This window comes from Plodia interpunctella, chromosome 4 (assembly GCF_027563975.2).
Source record: "Plodia interpunctella isolate USDA-ARS_2022_Savannah chromosome 4, ilPloInte3.2, whole genome shotgun sequence".
In the NCBI taxonomy this organism is placed as follows: Eukaryota; Metazoa; Arthropoda; class Insecta; order Lepidoptera; family Pyralidae; genus Plodia; species Plodia interpunctella.
This window is the reverse complement of record NC_071297.1, coordinates 5577558-5593402: the sequence shown is the minus strand read 5'-3', so window position 1 is coordinate 5593402 and position 15845 is coordinate 5577558. Positions and strand designations below refer to the sequence as shown.

At 36.9% G+C, this 15845-nt stretch overlaps 1 protein-coding gene across 1 annotated transcript; it reads left to right on the top strand.

Moving 5' to 3' along the window:
* The first annotated feature begins 1439 nt into the window (after positions 1-1439).
* On the top strand, positions 1440-12496 carry LOC128669507 (G1/S-specific cyclin-D2-like). Its single transcript, XM_053744401.2, has 4 exons — positions 1440-1873; positions 3086-3301; positions 5393-5549; positions 10624-12496. Exons 1-4 carry the CDS (start codon positions 1649-1651, stop codon positions 10905-10907), a joined length of 882 nt encoding a protein of 293 aa, XP_053600376.1. The 5' UTR covers positions 1440-1648; the 3' UTR covers positions 10908-12496.
* Positions 12497-15845: the final 3349 nt, after the last annotated feature.

The window sequence follows — 15845 nt, the reverse complement described above, 5'->3', positions numbered from 1 at the left end:
TTTGACAACGACTTTGCTGATATTATAGAGAACATTTTAAAGAATAGAGTTTTCTATTATTTAGATCACCATGCTTGGTAAAAAACAGCTTGACCAGCTCACTGGATTTACTGGTACGGCAATCTGTTTTGGATTAGCTGCGATTATCAACATCATTTACTTCACTGATTGGAAGCCTGTGGTACATTATTTGCCTTACTATAATACAAAGTTCGACTTTACCAAAGAAAAGAAATCTGGCTGCGAATAAAACCCGAATAATACATAAATCAAATTATGCTAAGCAGTAATAATAAAAAAATATCGAACTGGTCCAATTAAAACACGAGCTAGTTACTATGAAATAAAGGGACCTCAAGGCACGCGTTTGAAAATTATACAAATGGAGTCTGGAAAGAGAATGGAATTATAATAATGAATGTTCTCAAGATCAGGTGTGCCCGGATTTGTAATAAAATGTCAACCGGCTTCAGCGCAGCCGGCCAGCGCATGCGCAGCTGCCCTCAGCCCTCCCATGCCTCCGCAGTCACGCGCCCTCTGAATCAACAGGACCTCATTGTACTATTGTCCTTTTTATTTAGTATTTTTGTATTATTATTCGTAATTTTTGTACAGTGAAATTATTTAATCGTAAATAAAATTTTGTGTGTTAGTAAGGTATTTGTTGAAATAATTTTATTAGTCTTGCCAGCTATGTTATATTATTGTGGATCGTTTTCGTATGTGTGGATATTACTATTGTTATTTCTTAGGTTTTTTCAACATGCATACATTCATTTTTATCGAGTGAACATACTAACAGTTAACACCTGTGTCAGATGTTATTCAAGTCGCTTAAAGGCATCTTACATTACTTTTACGACTATCTACTGCCATCTACTTAGGTAGTGATACATTAGGTAAAACCACATTGTATTTCAGTAGTAGTTTTTGCACAGTGCGTTGGGATATATAGGTACATTTACTTCAATTCAAATGAGGTGGATTTTATTGGCAGCAACTTAAACTGTCCCCATAAGTAAATAATTTTGTTTAGTAATCTAAGCTTGATATGATAAAGACATATTGGTTGAACACGAATCATGAGTTTAGCCTCTTATTTTTACGTTGTTGACTGACTTAACAAATTTCAAATTTTAATGAGATTGGAATTAAATCTCGTAACATCAGGTTATTTATATATTTACCTTTAAAACTTTAGAACATATAAATGCTTAAAAGGAGACTTCATCAACTAGTTTATAAGAAAACTTTTTCACACAGTTTATAAGTTAGTTTATAAGAAAACTTTTTTTCATTATTAAAAAACTTATTTTATTTGAGCAAATTTTTAATTAATATAAAAACATCTATTTTTTAAAATGACTCGATTCGCTCTTGATCGCTAGTTTTTTGAAAGGGTTCTCGAGTAAGGGAATTTGGAGGGGCGAGTTGTATAGTGTAGACGCGCGTACCGATACACTCGAAAGTTTACACTCGATGTAAACCGCTCGCTGGGCGGTTGTGCGGTCTTGGATTGCTCCTTACATCGAGAACTTTTGTAAACAACGGAAGAAAGAATTGCGCGAGTTTCGAATTTCGAACTTTATATTAGAAACTTGTGGGACTGTGTAATCAATAAGTGTTTGCGTAGGTATTAGTGATCACTATGGATTTGTCCTGTGGCGAAAACTTGGAGAATTCAGGGAGCAGTAGGAGAGCGGTGGACATGTGCGTCGCAGGTCCAGACAGAGTTCTGGACCGAGACCCTCGGGTGCTCCTGAACCTGATGGACTTGGAGAGGCTGCATGCTCTGCACACGGACTACTTCCAGAATGTGCAGATCGACATCCAGCCTTTTATGCGAAAGGTTGTTACCACATGGATGTTGGAGGTGAGACGTTTGATATAAATACAATGGCACATTAAGCTTCCGTAAACGACTTGTTTAAATGTCATTGACCAACAATAGTATCTTTTTGGTTGATGTTTTTTATTGAATGATTCTTGATATCGTATTAATCAAGGAGATGACTAATAACGTTTAGATTCTACCTGCATTATAAATGCTTTCTACCACCATTGACGTAATAATTATCTTAAAATTAAATTGATTTAGAAAATGTAGGTATGAAACAGAATAATCAAAAGAGAATGAGTTTAAGTCAATCAAGCGAATTTAGTGAAACCTTATTTATATCGCACCTTATTTATAAATAAAATGAGGATTTAGTTAATTGTACTAATTCGCTCTGAGAGTATATATTGCCTGTCATCTACCTATTTAAGATATGTTATGAGATATGATTGTGTATAAAATTGATATAAGTATATAGGGTAACATTTTCAGGCCTTTGCCTTGCATGTTAAGTCTTAGTACTTATACAAAAATTGCTTAACGTTTACCATCAGTAAGCGCAAATTTACGATCAAGATTTAAAGTGCTCAGTAGCGAAGCGATTGTAAAACTTTCGCCGGAGATAGCCTAGACGAGGAGCCCTTAGAAACGCCCATCAACGGAAACCTTTTTTACGAGATTTTTTGCTCAACTTACCTCTTGAATGCACACGGGAATCTTAATGGTTTAACTGAAGGTACTGGTTGCAGGTAAGAACTGTACCAGTAGACAGTATTATGGGTGCATAGAATTAAAGAAGACTGAGTTTAAACTTATTATTTTAAATAAATGAATAATTAATTGGTAGGTGGTTTAGTTAAAAAAATATATATGTATACAAATCTAAATTATAATATCTATAGAAAAAAATCAGATTAGTTTTGTATATTATCAAAGTAAATATCAACGCTAAACTTTTACATTTGTTGATGAATATTTGGAAGCTTCTACTTAAAGGCACAATTGTAATACAAAGGAGTCTGCAACTTCATTTAATATGTTTCGAGGTCTGTGGCCAAAATCATAATACTGGTGCCAAGTGATTGTGCCTAGGGAATCAAAGTAGCTAGCAAGATACCTAACTTTAATGAAACCTGAAGTATAATCCTCATATCATAAGTATAGTCAAAGCCACACCAAACTATAACATCTTACAAATCGATTAACAAAAACAAACAAAACATAAATTCAAGGTGTATTGCCAATCAGGTTTGCGAGGAACAGCAGTGCGAGGAGCAGGTGTTCCCGCTAGCTGTGAGCTACATGGACCGGTTCCTGGCTCAGCGCGCCATTTCGCGACAGCAGCTGCAACTGCTGGCCGTCACCGCGATGCTCCTCGCCTCCAAGTTCCGCCAGTGCCACCCGTTGTCCGTCGACCTCCTCTGCGCCTACACCGACAACTCTGTCTACCCGCATGAAGTTCGGGTAAGTGCTTTACTTTCACTAATGCCCATGGGGTACTTGGAGTGACTACAGATTCACTCCAAGTATACAAACAACTTACATTGATGGCGACCGCAGTAAGGAATTAATTTAAAGGTCAATAATTTTGTAAAATATTGTATCATCGAGTTGAATATAAGTGAGTATATAGTTCTAAATGCCCTGTAACATAGTATAGGAATTTCTGAACTAAATGCATAAGTAGCCTTTCACTTATGACAACACGTGGGTACAAATAAGGGACCACGTGGTTTCATGATGTAGTTCAAACATAGTCTCTATTTAAAGGTAGTTAAAGTCCATTATGTGCTAAGATGGATATGGGAATTTTAACGTCGAATTAGATACTTTAATTTCTGACACAAATTTACATTATAATTACATACAAATTATCTGTTGCTCAGGAATGTATAAGGTAAACAATACACATCATGTGAAAGGTATAAAAAGGTCAAGTGGGTCCTATGAAGCCATGCACCTTACATCCTGCTTCGACCGCAGGTTAAGCTTTGTTTTGAATTTACTGTGAATGAACTCGATTGGTTGAGTCAAATGTCACTTCTTCACCCCTAAGTCTTTATATTGCTCGTTTCCTTAAGTCGCATGTTAGTTTCCGGCAATTACTTCTTCCTTGACGCACTGTAGTGACCAAGGCACTTATTGTCGCCCTTCTTTAAGTAAGTTACAGCCTGTGACGATACTGAATTGCTTGCTTACAAGTTCCGACGGAAATGTGGGCACGGGCCGCGATATCAGAGATAACATCAATACCCATTAAAATGTTTCAAGCGATTCATCCGAATTATAAACAAGTTGGTAGATTTTACCTACCTGAAGTTACAAATGGCGAGTCCCATGTTCCCACAATGTGGTTGCGGTGTGAACAAAATTGTCATAATTGTCATTATGTTTCGAGCATGGGCAGGCAGGTGTTACTGAATCAATTAGTTTGGTATGACACTGAATATGACTTATGTCGCCCAATTCTCACGCCTCTGCTAAAGCCACCCCCTTTCAGCTGATTTTTTTGGAATTTTGTAATGCTAAACAGAGTATATAACGTTCTACTGATGAGTTCACATGCGGAACTACTTATATAATTTCATGAGATACTAAAATGGATAATATGATAATTTAGTAGATCGTGAGAAAGCCCTCTTGTTGTCAGTTTGAGACCCCGTATGGTAGCGTAGTCACATACTTCCTTGCAATTAATTCGGGCGATGATCGCGATATGTTGCCGCCACGCATTCTTAATGACGTCATATGGTACCCGAACTGCATTCGTACATACTACTTTCCCATGCTTACCTCCATGTTGTCCCATTTCGTCGAGTCTTTCGTATTTACGCATCAATGACGCATGACTTGAATAAATATTCCAGCGCCTTTAACTTTTTTTGTTGATATCAAGTAACTGATAAAGTAGCACAACAAACAAAAGACGGTCAAAATAAATTTATATCTCAATGCTCGTTAGAATTATCATTTATCTGTAGTTAGTTTATTGAACTTGAATATAGAGATTATTGTACTAATTTAGATGTCGGTACATTCACTGATTGGTTTTATCGCACTAAACGGTATACCGCTTGAAATAAAAGAAGCCAAATCTTTTGTGGAGCTTCCCGATCCCAGCAGCTTAATACTTAGGGCGTGTAAATTGACCCTTATTATTTTAGTTTCATAGGAGTTCCCTACGCAAAAAATTAAGACACCGGTCCCATGGTCGCTCCCTTTTACTTAATATTTTTGTTGTAATACGATTTGCTACTTTTGCGGTTTCCGCCAGATTCATCAAGTATGACGGTTACGACTCAACTGTAAGAATACGTGTTTGTCCTTTCTTCAATACACCTAACAAGCGTACAGTAATTGCGTAGCATATAAATTAAAGCAATTGATGAATAGAACTGCAAATCTTCTTTGAAAGCGTTTTTAATATTCACACGGGGTCGCGCCCTTGGGTTAAGCGAAATTGAGTAGACATAACTTTCGTGGAGCTTTTTGTGCATATCATTAATGGTGTGGAATATGGTGTAATGTAATTAACACGATGTATGTTTGTTACAGCAATGGGAAGTAATGCTTCTCCAACGGCTGAATTGGCAACTGTCGATCGCGACAGCTTTTGATTTCGTGGAGCCATTCTTGGCGCGAGTGCCCTGGGGACGCACCAATCCTCTCGTCCGCACACACGCACTCACTCTCACCTCTGTCTGTTATACCGGTAAGTGCAGTGATATTACTAGAAACAGTCTCAGGTAGCAATCAGATTTCTGTGAAGGCACTGACAAAGGCGCAGGTGGTTTAGTGTTTGAAAAAAAAAATTAGGATTTTTGTGTTACGGCCTTATTTTATCTATTGTTATTGTGGGTTATACCTATTATTATAGTAGATTTAGATAGACTTAGGTATAATAACTAATACTAAGTAGGTACCTATTTAATTTAAGTGCCATCTCATATACTATTTTGCTACGACTATCATTGCTACAGCTATGATGTGCTACGAAACTTTACATTTACCCACTTTTAATTTTATCTTACTTTGCTATAAATCTTACGTAACATAGGGGCGATGTGACTTCAATGACTTCTACCTCCATTATTATCGTTCGTGTAAACTGTAATTTTTTTGCACGTGAATTATTTGATAGGTAGGTGTAGGGTCAATCGTTGAATGTGTGTTTTTAATGTGTTCCTCCCTTTGTTTATAATGGGCGCAGGACGTGGCGTGTCAGGGGTGGACGCGTGTATCGGAACGCGCACATGCCGAGCACTGATATCGCGCACACCTTGCGCTCGCGCAGCCCTACCCTCAGCCAGTGACCCTCCCATTGTCAAATTACATCAAACACTTTTAGATAACATAAAAATAACTATGCAGCACAGCCGCTGGAAAATTAAACAAATTTTTATCCACGATTATTTACAGAGGGATAGGGATTAGAACCAGTTAGACGTCAAATTTTAATATGCTAATCTTAATGCTGACACGGGCACGTGTGTCTATTGAGACTTATATATCAAATATCTAGTTATAATATATCCATTTATATTTTTCATTTTAAATTAACTCGTGGCATTTGTATTGCATATTTGAAATGTAAATCGGCTGCAGTCCCAATCGCCACAGGACACCATATGTGCGGATGCTTGAGTATCACGTGCCTATTATTATCTCTATAGACCTTATAAAGATATAAGCTATAGTAATAAGTACTAACTTATTAGTATGTCTACTAAGACATACTTATTTTCACTATCAAAAAACCTAGTCAAATTATAATCACTACATATTATAACTAAATCTTCTGCCGCGTCAGTCTGTCTGTTCTTAATAAACTTAAAAACTACTGAACGGATTTTCGATGCGATTTACACAAATAGATAGTGTGATTCCTGAGGAAGGTTTAGGTGTATAATTTATTATGTTTTTACACCAACGAAGCCAGGCCTGGCGGCTAGTTATAAAATAAATTGCTTTTGTATAAACAATACAGTAATGAAAGCTGATACAGTAGTGAAACGGATGCATTTTTTCTAATGCATTCATAGCATTATAAAATAACCGAGCAAACACGTTAGCTAACCGTAATGCAGTAATTGCCACTGACCAACAGTGACCCTACGTGTTAAACTCTGGACAAGGGTGGCTTGCTCACTGGCCAACTGAGCATGCCGGTAACTTAATATTTGTGTGTACGTGAGTTAATCCGTCTATATTTGTTGCACTAGATTTTCATAGTACTTACAAAACGTAAATTTGAATAAACAAAGAACGTTTAAAAAGGATTCCATAATATTTTTGTTTCACTTTAGGTTGGGTTACGTTTGGATTAAAGTAAAATTATTTTGAAAACCCCAAGAGGTCTAAAATATAACATAAATTGGCACCTTATATAATGCCTTAGCTGTCCTTATTCTTAATTTTGAGAGACCGTCAATGGAGGAAATCTAATATAAATATATTGACACATAAACAAGTTAAAATTGGTTTGTTAATTCGTTAACTAAATTCAATTTGCTTCAACGCAGAAGGATTTTTTCATATCACCCGTATGGTCCATCGGAGCCTGATAACAGTTATTTATGGCTGTCAGATGTTACCCTTGCGCAGTGACATTGGATTCCGATACTTCACTATGATACAAACGCATTAAACGGTATCATTATACATTTTATGGTCTTTGTTTTTAGAACACGAGATAAGTATATAGAATATGTCACCATTTTAAATACAACTAGGGTACATAAATATAATTTTATTCTATTTGGTTATTTTAGTTTTCACCGTCAATTTATTTGTATTCTTATAGATTTGTAGTACTTTAATAATAAAAACTTTCAATTTGTATTTAATAATAAAACTTTAATAATAATGACTTTCATATTGGTTAAAACATATTTTTGATTGAAGTAAAAAAAATGTGTGATGTTGATACCCAATAGAATATTTGGTTCCTATTTTGTTTTTAGAGCATTAGAGCTACCTAATAATTTAGAAGTACAAGCCGGTGTCAAGTTCTTGTCGGTGTTTTACACCGGAAACGGCATAATTGCCGGTAACTGATCGTGCATTACTAGAGGTGTGAAAGGGTTAATAACACCTCTTGACCCTTAACTTTTTTTGTTTTACTTAGTGCATACACTAAAGCATCCTTTTCTTATTGGTCCTAGATTTGCTATTGAAATATTGTAGAAAATCGTTATCTTTCATGTTTTATTTACACCTAAACATTATTCTCCATATTTAATATGAGCAAATCAGTTGCTATAGAAAGTCCGTTAGCTCGAACAACTTTGCAGCTGTTTGAACATCGGACTGTCAAAAATAAAATTGTACCGATTTATTGGTTAAGGTTAGTGTTTGAAATGAATCCTGCTCCGGAGTGCACGCAATCGTGTCACGACCTCGGCGACTTATGCGACGGCAAGGGGACCGCGACAGCTGACTCGCGACAATGCCTGAAGACGTCCCGGCCATTGTGTCGCCCCGATTCCCGGCGGTCCCGCTTCGACCTGAGCCACAAAGGCTCCCGACAAAGACCGTCTCGGCGCGCACCTGGCGTCCAAACCACCCTATCTAACCCGCTAGCTGTGTCTTCTCGAAATATCAAAATCCTAAAGACACGAGATCTCGCGCTTCCGTTTAACCCTATACCATTTCCGAGACGGCCCTCGCGATTATTGTTATGCTTTTTGTACTTGTGTATTTTTTATTGTTAGTTTTTTAATACGAAATTAACTTCAAATGCAAACACGCTTTTTAGAAACCCATAAAAATATAACAGTCATGAATAAAATTGTCTACGGTACCGTACCACATACTTATTATTACATACCTATTATTTTTGTGATAATACTGATGATGTCGAACTGATAGTCGTAAACTTTATAGAACATGTTTCTTAAATAAGACATAAAAACTGTACAGGGGTAATATTGCAACCCTTTTCGCACAATTAGACATTGACTATTTGCAACCCTTGCATTTTGGTATCTATGTTTGCTTTAGGATTCGCTGCTAGAGCAGACAGGTTTCTCAAACGGAAATTAACGGTCTTCGATGTCTGTTGGACAAACGTCATGTCTACTGCGGCAATTGGTATAGGGTAAGACGCGAGGGTGGTGGGTGTCTTGGGTCAGAGGCCCCTTGGCGCGTGTTAGCAGCAGATGTTGCAGCACCAACTGACTAGCAACCTGTCGCGCAACGGATCGCGACGCTTCGCTGCCCATGCTATGGAGATCAGCGCTGATACGCGGACCCACGAACGTTTTTGATTTTATAATCAGCCCGAACTTTATAACAAATGTCACGGTCACGAAATGTGACGGTCGCGAACTTGTATGACACAATCAATTTGGTAGAAGTACCTACAAAGATAACCCTTACTTTCATAGTTTCAAAGACCTGCGGGTGTTAGAGTTAAGTTTGTGTATTAATTATTGTATGATAATTCTTGTATAGTTTTTCTGGTTAAAATTACAATGCACTCGCGTGTTGCAATAGTGTTTTTCTTGAGCGAATAGCGTTAATAACTTAAAAAGATATAGTAGAGCGAAGGGTGTAGGTGGGCAGTGACCCTATGCTGTTGTGTTGTGGAGGTAGGACGGAAGGGTCGCGCCAGGTGCCGTCACATCTGCCGCGTCTTGGCTGCCTCGCCTCGCGATACATCCACCGTTGCTTGACTCTTATAATGTTGCTATGGTTCAATGACTATAGATTAGAATATGTCAAACTTTAAATACCACATACATAGTATGTTGCATTATTTAAAATCTATTGATATTGAAGCTATCATCTTAATTTAATAAAACTCGATATTACATATTTCTATTCACGTCAAGAGGAGTTTTAAAATGGCCGTTTAGTGAACCAATATTTATCAAATTTGCGCAAAAATTAACGGTACTTTGGAGGGTTATTGATTGGGAGTCGCAATCGAAGCCTACCTCGTCAAACAATGAAGGAAGTAGGGTCTTCGGCCGTGGCAAAAATCGCAGCTGCGCCCTACGCTAGATGACTTAAGATGTAAATTACCATTATGCTCGCACTATTGTCCCGGGGTAGGTACACAAAGATGCAGACGGGGACGGAATGCACAAATCTGGCAGCTGCTCGCCTCCTTCCTTATTCGTCTAAACAACAATAACCATCGTGTATTGTGCAAAATTTAACACGACTTTTTTTTAAACCTTCAATTTGACTGACAATAAATCGTAACTTTGAGACAACTTTTGCAAGATGTTGTCTTTTTTTTTTCTCAGGTTATTTTTAGATCGTATGAGTTATCATTATCATATAAGACGGGATGTGTGGATGCGAGTAGGTAAACAGATGCAAGGTGTCCGAGCCACCTGTCCGAATAGTAATTATCTCGCAACAGATGCGGCCTACCTGCGCCTCCGCTACGACAGTAATGCCCTTGCGGCCTGATGCATTTTGTAAAATTAAAACGTAAATAATAAACTGGTTTCACAAATTAGTTCATTCCAATCACAGTATAGTAAAATCGTAAGCTATTTTTACTTCCTGGATCCTGGTTTACAGAAATAACTTTGAAATGTCAGGTATTCAATACCTTGTTGTAGGTACTTTTAAAAATATCTTATCATATAAGATAAAGTACCTACTTATATTAATAGCAAAATCGTTTTTTAGTTTGAACGTGGTAATTTCTGGAACTATTGGTCAGATATAACAGAATTTCGATGTTCTGTACGGTATATTGTATATCCACAACATATCCAAGATGAAGGCTATTTATTTTTTACAAAATATAATATCTTTGTCAACAGAGACAGAATTCCTCCTGGTGCCTCCATCACTGGTGGCAGTGGCATGCATCACAGCAGCCGCGCGCGGGCTCCGGGTCCGGATGTCGATCAGCGAGCTGTGCGCGTTGACTCGGACGCCGGCGGCGGCGGCCGAGCTGGTGGCGCGCCACGTGGAGCGAGTGCTCGCCCGCGAGACGCAGCCGCAGGAGCCCCGCGCCAGGCATGTCCAGACACACAAACAGAGCGCCACAGACCAGACACAACTGCCCGACACCCCCACAGACGTACAAGACGTACATTTCTGAATACAAATAAAGATATTATTTCATTTTACCTGTCATATGAGGACATTCATCAAACAAAGATCCCTTAGATACACGTATTGATCGAAATGTTATAGATCCACACAAATTTTATTGTTAAATTTGATGATTTTTTTTGTCGCACACCTGGGCGAATAAGAAACTCGCGAAGCAAAAAGTTCACATTGTACAATGCTCGCACTTTAAAATTACATAGAAGAATTGTCCATTGATCTCAAATTTATTTATATAAAGTACAGCTGTAGATTTATGTTATTTATAGAGATTTGTTAACGTTGTATTATAGTTTGAATACAATCGTCAGTCTAGGTTGCTATAGGTTTGATCTCCGTTGAATCCAAAATCTAAATGTAAGACTGAAATTGAAAATGAACTATCGACTCGCGTTTAAGACAATGGATATGCACAATTAATTCCACTCATTATATTTAATGGTTTACAAACATTATTTTCCAGCTCAGCAAAGCCACAGCCAACGTAAATGTAACACGTAATAATTTAATGACATTCATAGTGATTATTACAAAGATTTGATATAATTATCTTGTAAATTTTGAAAAAAAAAAATACCTACATAGATTTGTCAATTCAGATTTCGTCGGCTGGTTTTGCTCTTGCTAGGTCAAAAATTTAATTGCAAACTTTTTTGATTCTGTTTAAGATGTTTGTGAATGTTGTGAATAGTTTTATTTTTTGAGTACGTTTTGTGTGTCATTGTATGTAATTTTATTTATAAGATCTCAGTTTGTAGCGAATTCCAAATGAAAGGCCTTCAAGAAGGCGCTAGTTGTAGCCGATATTGAGCGAAAATGTTGAAGACTGTAATATTTATTTAGGTCGATGTTAAGTTTTAGTAAATTCTAGTCAAATGTTTTACACATTCCTGTTTTCGACCAAAATTTGATTTTTAAGAATATTTTTATTGTAAGACTTAAATGTAGTTATTTTTAATGGAGAAAATTACTTAAGATTTCCTGTGTGCTGATTGACAATAAATAAGTTATTTTTATATAAGAAGAGCAGAATACTCATTAGTGTGTAGCGATAGGGAATCTAATGTAAATAAAAACTCCCCTTATTTAGGTAACTGTTCGTATTTGGAATGGAACTAGGAGAGAAACGTACGTTTATCGTAAATATTGTGTAAGTCGGCGTAGCGAGGCGCGTCCAGCGCGGCGTTACGCGATGTTAATTAAACTAATTAGAATAAATTAATAGGCGAGCTTTCAAGTTTCTCTCTTAATTCTATTAAAAACGTAACTTTCACATAAGTGTAAGCTTCTTTATAATGAGCTCTCATGAAACTCATACAGCGTGTAACGTAACTTTTACATACGTCATGAGTTATAAGCAGAACTGTCTCGAGCTTTCTCAATTACAAGATCAAAAGTTGTGAATTGTTTATTTAATGTTTTGTTTTTAATTAACACGCACCGTGGTAGTTTTCCTTTATCCTTAGTTATAGTTATTATTAAAACTGTATAAATAGCAAACCTTTTTGGTTGGATTTAATGTACAGGTGAAGTATGCTGTAAAATAAAAGTACTTACAAATAAAAATGATTTAAACCACGGCATTTTTTTTTCGACAAATTTTCACTGATCAAGCGGAAAGTATTGAGAGACATCCTATCCAACTGTCGACGACGGTGATAAATGATATCGATAATACGAATATGAAAAACGTAGCTATGTTTTTTTACTACAAGGCTACCTAGATGTCTATAACTGTATGTGTAATGAATAAACTATAAACAATGATTTGGTGAAAGGCACAGCAGAGAGAGAGATAGCATGGCTTTAGAAGTGTAATCCACATTTTATTTATCGCGGTTAAAGTCGCGGGCGGCCGCTTTATGTATTATAATTTATCGTACCACTCTTATCACAGTATCATAGTTTTTTAAAATTGTTATTATGAGAGTAAGATATGAGAAATCAAATCATAACATTCCATGGCCGTTACCAGATGACGTCCATACTAAGAAAAAATCATTGAATGTGCCAGCTACCTCCTTTTCCGCCGTCGATCGTAGAAGTCAGTGAAGGGAAAGTGCTATAAAATGTAAACTCCTCTCACAGACTATTGCTTATAAAAACGTGATACTGTATCTGATAAACACAAAATGGCATAAGTACCTAGGATAATTCCAGTACAAAATATTAAACAGATTCACACTGGTTTAAGATCAAAATGAAACAATAAACCAATATACTGCCATCTAGTATGCATGTATTATATTCACTGGAATTCGAAAAGTAAGGAACGAAGGACCAAATTTCAACGATAGGCACGTTACAGTGATACATGTTTTATGCGGTAGATGGCGCTCACCTTTCGCCGCTTGCTGCCACCCAATAGAGCTGGCTGCTGTTGAAAACCAAGGGCTACTTCCCTAGGGAGATGGGATCACTGGCCAACCGTTTTAGTACTAAGAAAGTGTTCCAGATGTCACTAGTAGGAATATAGAGATAAATTCGAATGGAGTGATTATGAAATTCCACATTGGTTATTTTTAACATTTTCCGCACAGTTGTTGCCGATTTGCGTCTCATAACCATTACTATATTAAAATAAGTAGTTAGGTAGGTAACTACTGGTCAATTCGTCCAATTAGTTGTATTAGTCGACAAGAGGAATTAGTTGGAACACACATATATGTAATGCTTAGCAAGAGTTATATTTAAGATAAGAAATGAGAAAGTGTTCTCGACATGTAAGTTAGGTTAGGTACCTTATTAGTAAACTACCTTTCAATCGGGAGAGGTTGGTGTAGCGACAGCGAGGTATGTAACCTACATTAGTATGGAATCTACATTAGAAGGTTCTATTCTACGGCTATAATATAATAATTAAAAAAATAATTAAGCATAAGGCTCAATTCTAGGAAAATATGATTCACTAAAATTGATGTTACCTACATTTATACCTATTGCCATCATACCTTACCTTATCACATCTTGTCAGTACACAGAAAATAATGCTCCACTTTAAATGTGATTTTCAATAACATTATGTGCAATTGATTCTCAAACAAGTTATTGCATATATTATTAAATTATTGCTCAATATATTTTGACATAAATATGATGGCATGTAAAACGTTTAGTAGGCCTAATGTAGCATTGTAGAGCATATAGTATAGAGTTTTACTCATAGATAAAATAAATATATGTTTTACTCTATTTTTTCGCGGTAAGTTAATAATTCATTAGTGCTATCTTAATGCGTTCAGATCCAAAGTTTTTTTGTCTTGGTAATACATAATTTACAAATAAACTACTTACAAAAGTCTTGTTATAGCTACCATATTGTTAAACAAACAGGTGTCTCCACAGATATGTTTTAAACAAGCAGGCATACGTACAGGTTTCATCGAAGATCAAATTTATCAAGATACATAAATAATATTGAATATACATAGTTCATTAAGGCCCAGCTTTTGGACTTGACGAGTAAATAACCGCGTGTATTTACTATCCGGGCCGATCGCTCTTTATAGTTAGCGTTAGATCATCGAAGGGGAAGATTGCCGGCCGAGAGGACGACTGACGCTTGTCAAAGTGGCCGCCGGCTGTTTGAGCAACTAATGAGCGGATCCCCTGAGACGACGTGTTTGCTCCGACCGCCCGATCGCAAAATATATACAGGACAGAAAGGCGGGTACTCCCCGTCCTAGAATATCCATCAATATTCTCCTGTGGATGTTGTTTGAGGTGATAGCTTTGAGAGATGAAAAGCGAGAACATTATTCTCAAAGAGAGTTGATGTTATACGACCACGTATAGAGGAGGCAGGTCCGTCGAAAAATCATATCACATTTATTTAAGCGGGCTCAGGTCGAGGTAAGAACTGGAGAAATAACTCATGTAACATCATTTCTTCACTTTTTGAGGGCGTTACATAGCATTCAATACTCCTTATTAAGAATTTACATAAGCACTGTTAGTTAAGAACTACGATCGGGCATTGTGGCGACTGCAAGCAAGATTGCTTTATTTATAAGTTAGCAGCAGGTTTTAGATAGTGAACTGACAGTTCAGGTTCAGGTTAAAATATCTTTTTTAAAAGTTACGTAGTATTATTATCCAACATTCATACAGTTCTTATTTTGTGACCGGCCACCCCGAGCCGAGCTCGCTTGGCTTTTTCAAGCGAACGCCCGGGTTTGCCGCCGTCCCTCGCTTCGCAGCACTCGTCCTCTGTTTGCTTGCCAATCGGTGTCGTATCGGACTTTCAGTATACGTACAAATTATAATGCACACCGAATTTCTTGTGTTTGAAATGGTTTTAAAGCCTTAAAAACGATCTAAAATATTAAATATATATATACGTTTTAGGATTTTTTTCTTGGCTAGCCGTAAATACTTAGGTATTGGGATATTTTTGGTATAATTTTTACCATTACGTTGCCAACATTTGTATTGCTTCATTCCGTTTGCAGCATTATATTTCTTTTGTCTATGGTTTGCAGTAACATTATACATATACTGTAGTCATAGTTATAGGCAGAATAATTAAGAATATATTTTTTTTCTACTGTAAGTGTAAAATTTAATTCAGACAAATTAGGACGCCGTATCGTATCATTACGGTATGCCGTAATGATTTACATAAAATTTTGCTTACGAAATAGCACCTAAATGCTAAATATAGAACCTAACGATTCATTAGGCGAATCCCATTTTAAAGTTTCTTAATCATTGTTTGCACCTACGCAGGAGACAGGAACGTCAGTGAGATCTCAGTTAATGGTATCAGCAATCATGGCGATGGTTGTGTCATCAATCTTGGCTCAGGTGCTCCGCTGGCGGCCCCCCTCCTCGCCGGCTGCCGGTCGGCACCGTGCTTCCAAAGTCAGGAACCAGTGGCAGTGATCAATTAGGATACTGCACCAGAATATTATGAAACTATCCTAAA